General features: G+C 39.4%; 1 protein-coding gene and 1 long non-coding RNA gene across 7 annotated transcripts in view; one reads left to right on the top strand and one right to left on the bottom strand.

The window, feature by feature from the left end:
• ARHGEF33 (Rho guanine nucleotide exchange factor 33) overlaps window positions 1–13,732 on the top strand; it is a 90,908-nt gene that overhangs the window by 47,057 nt on the left and 30,119 nt on the right. For all 6 annotated transcript variants that reach the window (XM_036925543.2, XM_036925542.2, XM_057497272.1 and 3 more), the window contains exon 11: window positions 587–719. In XM_036925543.2, coding sequence (XP_036781438.2) covers window positions 587–719 — 133 coding nt within the window. The remainder of the gene's footprint in view (window positions 1–586; window positions 720–13,732) is intronic.
• LOC130682610 (uncharacterized) overlaps window positions 1–13,732 on the bottom strand; it is a 38,876-nt gene that overhangs the window by 8,851 nt on the left and 16,293 nt on the right. The window contains exon 2 of the long non-coding RNA XR_008995875.1: window positions 612–698. This is a non-coding gene — a long non-coding RNA (uncharacterized LOC130682610). The remainder of the gene's footprint in view (window positions 1–611; window positions 699–13,732) is intronic.

Below are 13,732 nucleotides of genomic sequence, written 5' to 3'. Positions count from 1 at the left end.
ACCCTCCCCAGGCAAGATTCTATCCTTGCCCAGGGCTCCTCTTAGAAACTGAAGGAAAGGGAGAAAGGAACACTTTCATACCCTCAGCCCCTGAACTTCTGGTTGCCAGCTTTAAACAGATTTTCCTTCTTACTTAAGTAACAGTCTCCCACCCAGTATCTGAGAAGACCAAGTGCTTCCTTAATGGTGTCAATCTCCAACACTGATTAGACTATTTTGCACATCAAGTGGGAATAACTTTAAAACATTGAAAAAAATTTCCCTTAGAAGTTCCACTGTCCCATAAATGAGCATGTACCAGTTTGACTTTTAAAAGGCCATTCAAGTGATGTGCTTTTTATTAGTTCAATACACATTTGAATAGCGTAAAATGTGTAGAGGTTCATCAGTAAAAGGGTCTTTTTATATCCTGAGGATATCTGCTGTCAGGTCTACAATGACAAACATTTTTTTCAATCCAAAATGCAGACCTATGACTCAGAATATTTTGAATATCTGGGAAAATGGGACCTGCTGTATATATTTTTGGAGAGTCTTTTCTCTTCTACACCTGGTTTGTGTGATCCTCTCTCTATTCTGGTTCAAGCCTCTTCCCTGGCTCTTTACGGTACCTTGTCCAGCAGCACCTGGATTTGCTTCATGCTCTGCAGGAAAGGGTCCTGAAGTGGCCACGTCAAGGAGTCCTTGGAGATTTATTCCTGAAGTTAACAAATGATGAGGTAAGTTTTTTTAAAAAATCCTTTATGAACTTGAATTATATGCATTTGTGTGTCTCTCGTTTGCTTCTATAAATGGACAGTGTAGAATCAATGAATTTCAGAGTTAGAGGTACCTCTGAGCCCTAGTCTAGCCTGCTCATTCTACAGATAATAAAATTAAATTCAGAGAGATTAAGAGTTGGCCGAAATCATCCAGCTAGCTAACTAGTTGTACATTTGTTACTAGAAACCAAGTCTTCTAACTTCCAGTCTGCCACTTTGCACTGTACTATAACTGTGCCCACTGAAAGGCACAGAATGTGTGTGTGAACCTGTGTATACATATGCATGCACATATATATCTCTACATATAAAATAAATACATGAGGGCTTGTACGTATGTATGTACTTCCACATACAATTTGATTCCTTGTAGGTTTCTTAAAATGCATGGGAAGCTATTTGTGTGGTTTTTTTTTTTTATGTTATCATTCATCTACAATTACATGAAGAACATTATGTTTACTAGGCTCCCCCCTTCACCAAGTCCCCCCCACAAACCCTATTACAGTCACTGTCCATCAGCATAGTAAGATGTTGTAGAATCACTACTTGCCTTCCTTTCCCTCACCCCCCACATTATACATGCTAATCGTAATACCCGCTTTCTTCTTCCCCACCCTTATCCCTCCCTACCCTCCCATTCTCCCCAGTCCCTTTCCCTTTGGTAACTGTTAGTCCCTTCTTGGGTTATGTGATTCTGCTGCTGTTTTGTTCCTTCAGTTTTTCTTTGTTTTTATACTCCACATATGAGTGAAATCATTTGGTATTTGTCTTTCTCCACTTGGCTTATTTCACTGAGCATAATACCTTCTAGCTACATCCATGTTGTTGCAAATTGTAGGATTTGTTTTCTTCTATGGCTGAATAATATTCCATTGTGTATATGTACCACATCTTCTGTATCCATTCATATACTGATGGACACTTAGGTTGCTTCCATTTCTTGGCTATTGTAAATAGTGCAGCGATAAACATAGGGGTGCATCTGTCTTTTTCAAACTGGGCTGCTGCATTCTTAGGGTAAATTCCTAGAAGTGGAATTCCTGGGTCAAATGGTATTTCTATTTTGAGCATTTTGAGGAACCTCTATACTGCTTTCCACAATGGTTGAACTAATTTACATTCCCACCAGGAGTGTAGGATTCCCCTTTCTCCACAACCTCGCCAACATTTGTTGTTGTTTGTCTTTTGGATTGTAGCCATCCTTACTGGTGTGAGGTGATATCTCATTTTGGTTTTAATTTGCATTTCCCTGATAACTAGCGATGTGGAGCATCTTTTCATGTGCCTGTTGGTCATCTGAATTTCTTCTTTGGAGAACTGTCTGTTCAGCTCCTCTGCCCATTTTTTAATTGGATTATTTGCTTTATGTTTGTTGAGGTGAATGAGCTTTTTATATATTATGGATGTCAAGCCTTTATCAGATCTGTCATTTATGAATATATTCTCCCATACTGTAGGGTACCTTTTTGTTCTATTGATGGTGTCCTTTGCTGTACACAAGCTTTTCAGCTTAATATAGTCCCACTTGTTCATTTTTGCTTTTGTTTTCCTTGCCCGGGGAGATATGTTCATGAAGAAGTCGCTAATGTTTATGTCTAAGAGATTTTTGCCTATTATTTTTTCTAAGAGTTTTTAAAATTTTTTTCAATTTTTTTTAATTTTGGTATCATTAATCTACAATTACATAAAGGACATTATGTTCACTAGGCTCCCTCCCTCAACAAGTCCCCCCTACATACCCTTTCACAGTCACTGTCCATCAACATAGTAAGATGCTGTAAAATCACAACTTGTCTTCTCTGTGTTGCACAGCCCTCCCCATGCTCCCCCCCACATTATATATGTTTATCATAATGCCCCCTTTCTTTTTTCCCACCCTTATCCCTCCCTTCCCACCCATCCTCCCCAGTCCCTTTCCCTTTGGTAACTGTTAGTCCATTCTTGGGTTCTGTGTTTCTGCTGCTGTTTTGTTCCTTCAGTTTTCTTTTGATCTTATGCTCCACATATGAGTGAAATCATTTGGTATTTGTCTTTCTCCTCCTGGCTTATTTCACTGAGCATAATACCCTCTAGCTCCATCCATGATGTTGCAAATGGTAGGATCTGTTTTTTTCTTATGGCTGCGTAATATTCCATTGTGTCTATGTACCACATCTTCTGTATCCATTCATATACTGATGGACATTTAGGTTGCTTCCATATCTTGGCTATTGTAAATAGTGCAGCGATAAACACAGGGGTGCATCTGTCTTTTTCAACTGGAGTGCTGCATTCTTAGGGTAAATTCCTAGAAGTGGAATTCCTGGGTCAAATGGTATTTCTCTTTTGAGTATTTTGAGGAACCTCCATACTGCTTTCCACAATGCTTGATCTAATTTACATTCCCACCAGCAGTGCAGGAGGGTTCCCCTTTCTCCACAACCTCGCCAACATTTGTTGTTGTTTGTCTTTTGGATTGTAGCCATCCTTACTGGTGTGAGATGATATCTCATTGTGGTTTTAATTTGCATTTTTCTGATGAGGAGCATCTTTTCATGTGTCTGTTGGCCATCTGAATTTCTTCTTTAGAGAACTGTCTATTCACTCCTCTGCCCATTTTTTAATTGGATTATTTGCTTTTTGTTTGTTGAGGTGTATGAGCTCTTTATATATTTTGGATGTCAACCCTTTGTCGGATCTGTCATTTATGAATATATTCTCCCATACTGTAGGACACCTTTTTGTTCTATTGATGGTGACCTTTGCTGTACAGAAGCTTTTCAGCTTGATATAGTCCCATTTGTTCATTTTTGCTTTTGTTTCCCTTGCCTGGGGAGATATGTTCAAGAAGAGGTCAGTCATGTTTATGTCTAAGAGATTTTTGCCTATGTTTTTTTCTAAGAGTTTTATGGTTTCATGACTTACATTCAGGTCTTTGATCCATTTTGAATTTACTTTTGTGTATGGGGCTAGACAGTGATCAAGTTTCATTCTCTTACATGTAGCTGTCCAGTTTTGCCAGCACCACCTGTTGAAGAGACTGTCATTTCCCCATTGTATGTCCATGGCTCCTTTATCATATATTAATTGACCATATATGTTTGGGTTAATGCCTGGAGTCTCTAATCTGTTCCACTGGTCTGTGGCTCTGTTCTTGTGCCAGTACCAAATTGTCTTGATTACTGTGCCTTTGCAGTAGAGCTTAAAGTTGGGGAGTGAGATCCCCCCCCCCACTTTATTCTTCTTTCTCCAGATTGCTTTGGCTATTCGGGGTCTTTGGTGTTTCCATATGAATTTTTGAACTATTTGTTCTAGTTCGTTGAAGAACGTTGTTGGTAATTTGATAGGGATTGCATCAAATCTGTATATTGCTTTGGGCAGGATGGCCATTTTGATGATATTTATTCTTCCCAGCCAAGAGCATGGGATGAGTTTCCATTTGTTAGTGACCTCTTTAATTTCTCTTAAGAGTGTCTTATAGTTTTCAGGGTGTAGGTCTTTCACTTCCTCGGTTAGGTTTACTCCTAGGTATTTTATTCTTTTTGATGCAATTGTGAATGGAATTGTTTTCCTGATTTCTCTTTATATTGGTTCATTGTTAGTGTATAGGAAAGCCACAAATTTCTGTGTGTTAATTTTGTATCCTGCAACTTTGATGTATTCTGATATCAGTTCTAGTAGTTTTGGGGTGGAGTCTTTAGGGTTTTTTATGTACAATATCATGTCATCTGCAAATAGTGACAGTTTAACTTCTTCTTTACCAATCTGGATTCCTTGTATTTTTTTGTTTTGTCTGATTGCCATGGCTAGGACCTCCAGTACTATGTTAAATAACAGTGGGGAGAGTGGGCATCCCTGTCTTGTTCCTGATCTCAGAGGAAAAGCTTTCAGCTTCTTGCTGTTCAGTATGATGTTAGCTGTGGGTTTATCATATATGGCCTTTATTATGTTGAGGTACTTGCCCTCTATACCCATTTTGCTGAGAGTCTGGCTAGAGGCTTATCTATTTTATTTTCTCAAAGAACCAGCTCTTGGTTTCATTGATTTTTGCTATTGTTTTATTCTTCTCAATTTTATTTCTTCTCTGATCTTTATTATGTCCCTCCTTCTGCTGACTTTAGGCCTCATTTGTTCTTCATTTTCCAGTTTTGATAATTGTGATGTTAGACTATTCATCTGGGATTGTTCTTCCTTCTTTAAGTATGCCTGGATTGCTATATACTTTCCTCTTAAGACTGCTTTCGCTGCATCCCACAGAAGTTGGGGCTTTGTATTGTTGTTCTCATTTGTTTCCATATATTCCTTGATCTCTATTTTAATTTGTTCATTGATCCACTGATTTAGGAGCATGTTGTTAAGCCTCCATGTGTTTGTGAGCTTTTTTGTTTTCTTTGTAGAATTTATTTCTAGTTTTATATCTTTGTGGTCTGAAAAGTTGGTTGGTAGAATTTCAATTTTTTGAATTTACTGAGGCTCTTTTTGTGGCCTAGTATGTGGTCTATTCTGGAGAATGTTCCATGTGCACTTGAGAAGAATATGTATCCTGTTTCTTTTGGATGTAGAGTTCTATAGATGTCTATTAGGTCTGTCTGTTCTAGTGTGCTGTTCAGTGCCTCTGTGTCCTTAATTATTTTCTGTCCAGTCGATCTGTCCTTGGAGTGAGTGGCATGTTGAAGTCTCCTAAAATGAATGCATTGCATTCTATTTCCTCCTTTAGTTCTGTTAGCATTTGATCCACATATGCTGGTGCTCCTGTGTTGGGTGCATATATATTTATAATTGTTATAACCTCTTGTTGGACTGAGCCCTTTATCATTATGTAATGTCCTTCTTTATCTCTTGTGACTTTCCTTGTTTTGAAGTCTATTTTGTCTGATACTAGTAGTGCAACACCTGCATTCTTCTCCCTGTTGTTGGCATGAAGTGTCTTTTTCCATCCATTGACTTTCAGTCTGTACATTTCTTTGGGTTTGAGGTGAGTTTCTTGTAAGCAGCATAAATGGGTCTTGCTTTTTTTTGTAGATAATTATTTTTTTATTGAAGGGTAGTTGACACACAGTATTACATTAGTTTCAGGTGTACAACACAGTGATTCAACATTTATATACATGATAATTCTAGGTACCAGCTATCACCATACCAAGTTGTTACAATATTTTGACTATATTCCTATGCTATACATTACATCCCGGTTACTTACTTATTTTACAATTGGGAGTGTGTACTTTTTTGTGTGTGTGTGAGGGCATCTCTCATATTTATTGATCAAATGGTTGTTAAGAACAATAAAATTCTGTATACGGGAGTCAATGCTCAATGCACAATCATTAATCCACCCCAAGCCTAATTTTCGTCAGTCTCCAATCTTCTGAGGCATAACAAACAAGTTCTTACATGGAGAACAAATTCTTACATAGTGAGTAAGTTCTTACATGGTGAACAGTACAAGGGCAGTCATCACAGAAACTTTCGGTTTTGCTCATGCATTATGAACTATAAACAGTCAGTTCAAATATGAATATTCATTTGATTTTTATACTTGATTTATATGTGGATACCACATTTCTCAATTTATTATTATTGTTTTAATAAATTGCTGAAGTGGTAGGTAGATACAACATAAAGGTAGAAAACATAGTATAGTGTTGTAAGAGAGCAAACGTAGATGATCAGGTATGTGCCTGTAGACTATGTGTTAATCCAAGCTAGACAACGGCAATAAAACATCCACGTATGCAGAAGATTTCTCTCAGAACAGGGGGGGTGAGGTTCTAAGCCTCACCTCTGTTGATCCCCAATTTCTCACCTGATGGCCCCCCTGCGACTGTGCCTGTCTTAGGTTGTTCCTCCCTTGAGGAATCTTACCCGTCTCTGGCTAACCAGTCATCTTCCAGACCCATACAGGGAAATGTAAAGTTGGTAAGTGAGAGGGAAGCCTTATTGTTTGAAAAGGTTAGCTTTTTACTTCTTTGCATATTTATGCCCTGTGGCTTCTATGCCCAGCATTTGTCTTGAGGTATCTTTACCACTTGGAAGAATTATGATACTCGGTAAATTCGATATGAGGCACGAATTCTACTTAAGGGTTTTAATTAGGAAGGAAGAAGAAAAGCTATAGAAGTAGCAGGCGGGAGAAAACATGGGAAGATTGATTATTTCTTTGACATATCTTCTTGTAGAGTAACTTCAGCATGTATAGGTTTTAAACTACTAATTAAATTGCGCACACACATTAATATAATAGGAGTACAGTTACGTAAACAAAGCATACCTGTAATTACCAGCCATCTCCAGTGAAACCAAGAAAACCAGTTAGGCACCTTAGGCATTTGTGAAAACTTATCTATGATATGGTGGATATTGTCCAACTGAACTTGAACAGTCTGAGAGAAATCAGACAAATTAAAACAACCCATTCCTGGGGACTGTTCACATCCCATATGTTCTTTTAACAGTAAATAGTCTGTAGTTGTAAGACTTTGGAGCACTACAATTTGCACTTCTTCTACTTCTTGGTTGAGTTCCACCAGTACAGATCCAGTCAAATTTGTTACTTTATTGTATGCACTGGCTAGCTTAGATATCTCCTTCTTCATTTCCATGGCAAGTCCAGGAACTGGTGGGATGAGTATATCTACACCTGTAGCAGTGCGTGGATCTTTGTTGGGGTTTTTTGATGATCATCTTCTGGCATGAGTCTTCCAGAGAGTGCTGATGTTGGAAGTTCTTTTTCATATCGTATCTTAGTTCATTTTCGGGGTAGCCCAATTAGGCTTTGATCCTCTGTATATACACAAACAGACCTTTGCCTACACTTTTATATGCCCTTTATACCATTGTGTAGAACTCATTGGAGGTCACCACACAGGAACTGCTTTTTTTTTGTTGTTATCATTAATCTATACTTAGATGATGAATATTATGTTTACTAGGCTCTCCCCTATACCAGGTCCCCCCTATAAACCCCTTTACAGTCACTGTCCATCAGCATAGCAAAATGTTGTAGAATCACTACTTGCCTTCTCTGTGTTGTACAGCCCTCCCCTTTCTCCCACCCCCCCATGCATGCTAATCTTAATACCCCCCTTCTTCTTCACCCCCCCTTATCCCTCCCTAACCACCCATTCTCGCCAGTCCCTTTCCCTTTGGTACCTATTAGTCTATTCTTGAGTTCTGTGATTCTGCTGCTGTTTTGTTCCTTCAGTTTTTCCTTTGTTCTTATATTCCACAGATGAGTGAAATCATTTGGTATTTCTCTTTCTCCGCTTGGCTTGTTTCACTGAGCATAATACCCTCCAGCTCCATCCATGTTCCTGCAAATGGTAGGATTTGCCCTTTTCTTATGGCTGAGTAGTTTTCCATTGTGTATATGTACCACATCTTCTTTATCCATTCATCTATCAATGGACATTTAGGTTGCTTCCAATTCCTGGCTATTGAAAATAGTGCTGCGATAAACATCGGGGTGCATTGGTCTTTCTCAAACTTGATTGCTGCATTCTTAGGGTAAATTCCTAGGAGTGGAATTCCTGGGTCAAATGGTAAGTCTATTTTGAGCATTTTGATATACCTCCATACTGCTTTCCACAATGGTTGAACTAATTTACATTCCCACCAGCAGTGTAGGAGGGTTCCCCTTTCTCCACAGCCTCGCCAACATTTGTTGTTGTTTGTCTTTTGGATGGCAGCCATCCTTACTGGTGTGAGGTGATATCTCATTGTAGTTTTAATTTGCATTTCTCTGATAATTAGCAATGTGGAGCATCTTTTCATGTGTCTGTTTGCCATCTGTATTTCTTTTTTGGAGAACTGTCTGTTCAGTTCCTCTGCCGATTTTTTGATTGGGTTATTTGTTTTTTATTTGTTGAGGCATGTGAGCTCCTTATATATTCTGGACGTCAAGCCTTTATCGGATGTGTCATTTTCAAATATATTCTCCCATACTGTAGGGTTCCTTTTTGTTCTATTGATGGTGTCTTTTGCTGTACAGAAGCTTTTCAGCTTAATATAGTCCCACTTGTTCATTTTTGCTGTTGTTTTCCTTGCCCAGGGAGATATGTTCAAGAAGAGGTCACTCATGTTTATGTCTAAGAGGTTTTTGCCTATGTTTTTTTCTAAGAGTTTAATGGTTTCTTGACTTACGTTCAGGTCTTTGATCCATTTTGAGTTTACTTTTGTATATGGGGTTAGACAATGGTCCAGTTTCATTCTCCTACATGTAGCTGTCTAGTTTTGCCAGCATCATCTGTTGAAGAGACTGTCATTTCTCCATTGTATGTCCATGGCTCCTTTATCAAATATTAATTGACCATATATGTCTGGGTTAATGTCTGGATTCTCTAGTCTGTTCCATTGGTCTGTGGTTCTGTTCTTGGGCCAGTACCAAACTGTCTTGATTACTATGGCTTTATAGTAGAGCTTGAAGTTGGGGAGTGAGATCCCCCCTACTTTATTCTTCTTCCTCAGGATTGCTTTGGCTATTCGGGGTCTTTGGTGTTTCCATATGAATTTTTGAATTATTTGTTCCAGTTCATTGAAGAATGTTGCTGGTAGTTTCGTAGGGATTGCATCAAATCTGTATATTGCTTTGGACAGGATGGTCATTTTGCCGATACTAATTCTTCCTAGCCACGAGCATGGGATGAGTTTCCATCTGTTAGTGTCCCCTTTAATTTCTCTTAAGAGTGACTTGTAGTTTTCAGAGTATAAGTCTTTCACTTCTTGGGTTAGGTTTATTCCTAGGTATTTTATTTTTTTTGATGCAATTGTGAATGGAGTTGTTTTCCTGACTTCTCTTTCTGTTGGTTCATTGTTAGTGTATAGGAAAGCCACAGATTTCTGTGTGTTGATTTTGTATCCCGCAACTTTGCTGTATTCCAATATCAGTTCTAGTAGTTTTAGGGTGGAGTCTTTAGGGTTTTTTATGTACAGTATCATGTCATCTGCAAATAGTGACAGTTTAACTTCTTCTTTACCAATCTGGATTCCTTGTATTTTTTTGTTTTGTCTGATTGCCGTGGCTAGGACCTCCAGTACTATGTTAAATAACAGTGGGGAGAGTGGGCATCCCTGTCTAGTTCCCGATCTCAGAGGAAAGGCTTTCAGCTTTTTGCTCTTCAATATAATGTTGGCTGTGGGTTTACTATAGATGGCCTTTATTATGTTGAGGTACTTGCCCTCTATTCCCATTTTGCTGAGAGTTTTTAACATGAATGGATGTTGAACTTTGTCAAATGCTTTTTCAGCATCTATGGAGATTATCATGTGGTTTTTGTCTTTCTTTTCGTTGATGTGGTGGATGATATTGATGGACTTTCGAATGTTGTACCATCCTTGCGTCCCTGTGATGAATCCCACTTGGTCATGGTGTACGATCCTTTTGATGTATTTTTGAATTCGATTTGCTAATATTTTGTTGAGTATTTTTGCATCTACGTTCATCAGGGATATTGGTCTATAGTTTTCTTTTTTGGTGGTGTCTTTGCCTGGTTTTGGTATTAGGGTGATGTTAGCTTCATAGAATGAGTTTGGGAGTATCCCCTCCTCTTCTATTTCTTGGAAAACTTTAAGGAGAATGGGTATTATGTCTTCCCTGTATATCTGATAAAATTCCGAGGTAAATCCATCTGGCCCGGGGGTTTTGTTCTTTGGTAGTTTTTTGATTACCGCTTCAATTTCGTTGCTGGTAATTGGTATGTTTAGATTTTCTGTTTCTTTCTGGGTCTTGGAAGGTTGTATTTTTCTAGGAAGTTGTCCATTTCACCTAGGTTTCCCAGCCTGTTAGCATATAGGTTTTCATAGTATTCTCTAATAATTCTTTGCATTTCTGTGGGATCCGTCGTGATTTTTACTTTCTCATTTCTGATACTGTTGATTTGTGTTGACTCTCTTTTCCTCTTAATAAGTCTGGCTAGAGGCTTATCTATTTTGTTTATTTTCTTGAAGAACCAGCTCTTGGTTTCATTGATTTTTGGTATTGTTTTATTTGTCTCAATTTTATTTATTTCTTCTCTGATCTTTATTATGTCCCTCCTTCTGCTGACCTTAGGCCTCATTTGTTCTTCTTTTTCCAATTTCAATAATTGTGACATTAGACCATTCATTTGGGATTGTTCTTCCTTTTTTAAATATGCTTGGATTGCTATATACTTTCCTCTTAAGACTGCTTTTGCTGTGTCCCACAGAAGTTGGGGCTTAGTGTTGTTGTTGTCATTTGTTTCCATATATTGTTGGATCTCCATTTTGATTTGGTCATTGATCCACTGATTATTTAGGAGCGTGTTGTTAAGCCTCCATGTGTTTGTGAGCCTCTTTGCTTTCTTTGTACAGTTTATTTGTAGTTTTATGCCTTTGTGGTCTGAAAAAGTTGGTTGGTAGGATTTCAATCTTTTGGAATTTACTGAGGCTCTTTTTGTGGCCTAGTATGTGGTCTATTCTGGAGAATGTTCCATGTGCACTTGAGAAGAATGTGTATCCTGTTGCTTTTGGAAGTACAGTTCTGTAGATGTCTGTTAGGTCCATCTGTTCTAGTGTGTTGTTCAGTGCCTCTGTGTCCTTACTTATTTTCTGTCTGGTGGATCTGTCCTTTGGAGTGAGTGGTGTGTTGAAGTCTCCTAGAATGAATGCATTGAATTCTATTCCCTCCTTTTGTTCTGTTAGTATTTGTTTCAGGTATGTTGGTGCTCCTGTATTGGGTGCATAAATATTTATAATGGTTATATTCTCGTTGGACTGATCCCTTTATCATTATGTAATGTTCTTCTTTATCTCTTGTTACTTTCTTTGTTTTGAAGTCTATTTTGTCTGATACCAGAATTGCAACACCTGCTTTTTTCTCCCTGTTGTTTGCATGAAATATCTTTTTCTGTCTCTTGACTTTTAGTCTGTGCATGTCTTTGGGTTTGAGGTGAGTCTCTTGTAAGCAGACTCACCTCATTCTATTATTCTGTGTCTTTTGATTGGTGCATTCAGTCCATTTACATTTAGGGTGATTATTGAAAGATATGTAGTGATTGCCCTTGCAGGCTTTAGATTCATGGTTACAAAAGGTTCAAGGTTAGCTTCTTTAGTATCTTATTGCCTAACTTAGCTCACTTATTGAGCTATTATAAACACTGTCTGGTGATTCTTTCTTTCTCTCCCTTCTTATTCCTCCTCCTCCATTCTTATATGTTGGTTGTTTTATTCTGTGCTCTTTTGTGTTTCCTTTAACTACTTTTGTGGGTTGTTGATTTATTTTTTGCCTTTAGTTAGTATTGGGTTGGTCTGCTTTCTTGGCTCTCATTTTATTTTCTCTGGTGACATCTATTTAGTTTTAGGAGTGCTCCTATCTAGAGCATTCCCTCTAAAATACCCTGTAGAGGTGGTTTGTGGGAGGGAAATTCCCTCAACTTTTGCTTGTCTGGGAATTGTTCAATCCCTCCTTCATATTTAAATGATAATCGTGCTGGATACAGTATTCTTGGTTCAAGGCCCTTCTGTTTCATTGCATTAAATATATCATGCCATTCTCTTCTGGCCTGTAAAGTTTCTGTTGAGAAGTCTGATGATAGCCTGATGGGTTTTCCTTTGTAGGTGACCTTTTCCCTCTCTCTAGCTGCCTTTAAAACTCAGTCCTTGTCCTTGATCTTTGCCATTTTATTATGTGTCTTGGTGTTGTCCTCCTTGGGTCCCTTCTGTTGGGAGTTCTGTGTACTTCCATGGTCTGATCGATTATTTCCTCCCCCAGTTTGGGGAAGTTTTCAGCAATTATTTCTTCAAAGACACGTTCTATCCCTTTTTCTCTCTCTTCTTCTTCTGGTACCCCTGTAATGCGGTTAGTGTTTCTTTTGGATTGGTCACACAGTTCTCTTAATATTCTTTCATTCCTGGATATTCTTTTATCACTCTCTGCATCAGCTTCTATGCATTCCTGTTCTCTGGTTTCTATTCCATCAATCGCCTCTTGTATCTTATCCACTTTGCTTATAAATCCTTCCAGAGATTGTTTCATTTCTGTAATTTCCCTCTGGATGTCATCCCTTAGCTCTTGCATATTTTTCTGCAGCTCTGTCAGCATGGTTATGACCTTTATTTTGAATTCTTTTTCAGGAAGATTGGTTAGGTCTATCTCCTTCTCAGGGGTTGACTCTGTGATTTTGGTCTGTATCCAATTGTTCTGCCTTTTCATGGCGATAGAGATAGTTTGCAGAGTTGGCACGTGTGGAGAACGTCCCTTCTTGCTGGTTTGTGGCCTTCCTCTCCTGGGAGAACAGCGGCCTCTAGCGGCTTGTGCTGGACAGCTGTGTGCAGATGGGGCTTCTGATTCTTGCCCGGCCACTGTGGAGTTTAGCTCTGTTTGCTGTGGGCGTGGCCTGCCTCAGGCCGCTGCTCCAATATGGCGGAGCCACATCAGAGGGGAAATGGCTGGGAGACTGTTTATCTCCGTGAGGGGCCTCCAAGCTGCGCTACTGCCCAGGGGGTTAGGGCATCTGGAGTTCCCTGGGATTCCCAGCTGCTTAGCTAAGTGTTCTGGGACGCTTCCGTCCAGCTGTGGGATCCCTGTCCCTTTAAGACTTTCAAAAAGCACTCACTTTTCTTTGTCCCAGGGGCACCGGCTACGGGGACCCTCTCACAGGTCTTACTGTCCTTTTTCCCTAATTTCCAGCAGCCCACGCACGCACTGTGTGTCTGGGCTCCTGTGTGGATGGCTAGGGCTGGGTGTTCAGCAGTCCTGGGCTCCCTCTCCCTCCATGCTCCGACTCCTCTCCTCCTGCAGGGAGCTGGGGGGAGGGGCGCTCGGGTCCCACCAGGCCGTGGCTTGTATCTTACCCCCTTCGCGAGGTGCTGGGTTCTCACAGGTGTGGATGTAGTCTGGCTGTTGCCTGTGTCTTCTGGTCTCTCTTTTAGGAAGAGTTGTATTTTTTCTATTTTCAAAAATATATATGGTTTTGGGAGGAGATTTCCACTTCTCTACTCACGCCATCTTGGCTCCGCCTCAGCTATTTGTT

Source organism: Manis pentadactyla, chromosome 2 (assembly GCF_030020395.1).
Source record: "Manis pentadactyla isolate mManPen7 chromosome 2, mManPen7.hap1, whole genome shotgun sequence".
Lineage (NCBI taxonomy): Eukaryota > Metazoa > Chordata > Mammalia > Pholidota > Manidae > Manis > Manis pentadactyla.
Note: the sequence above shows the minus strand (reverse complement) of the source record. Positions and strands in the feature narration are given on the sequence as shown.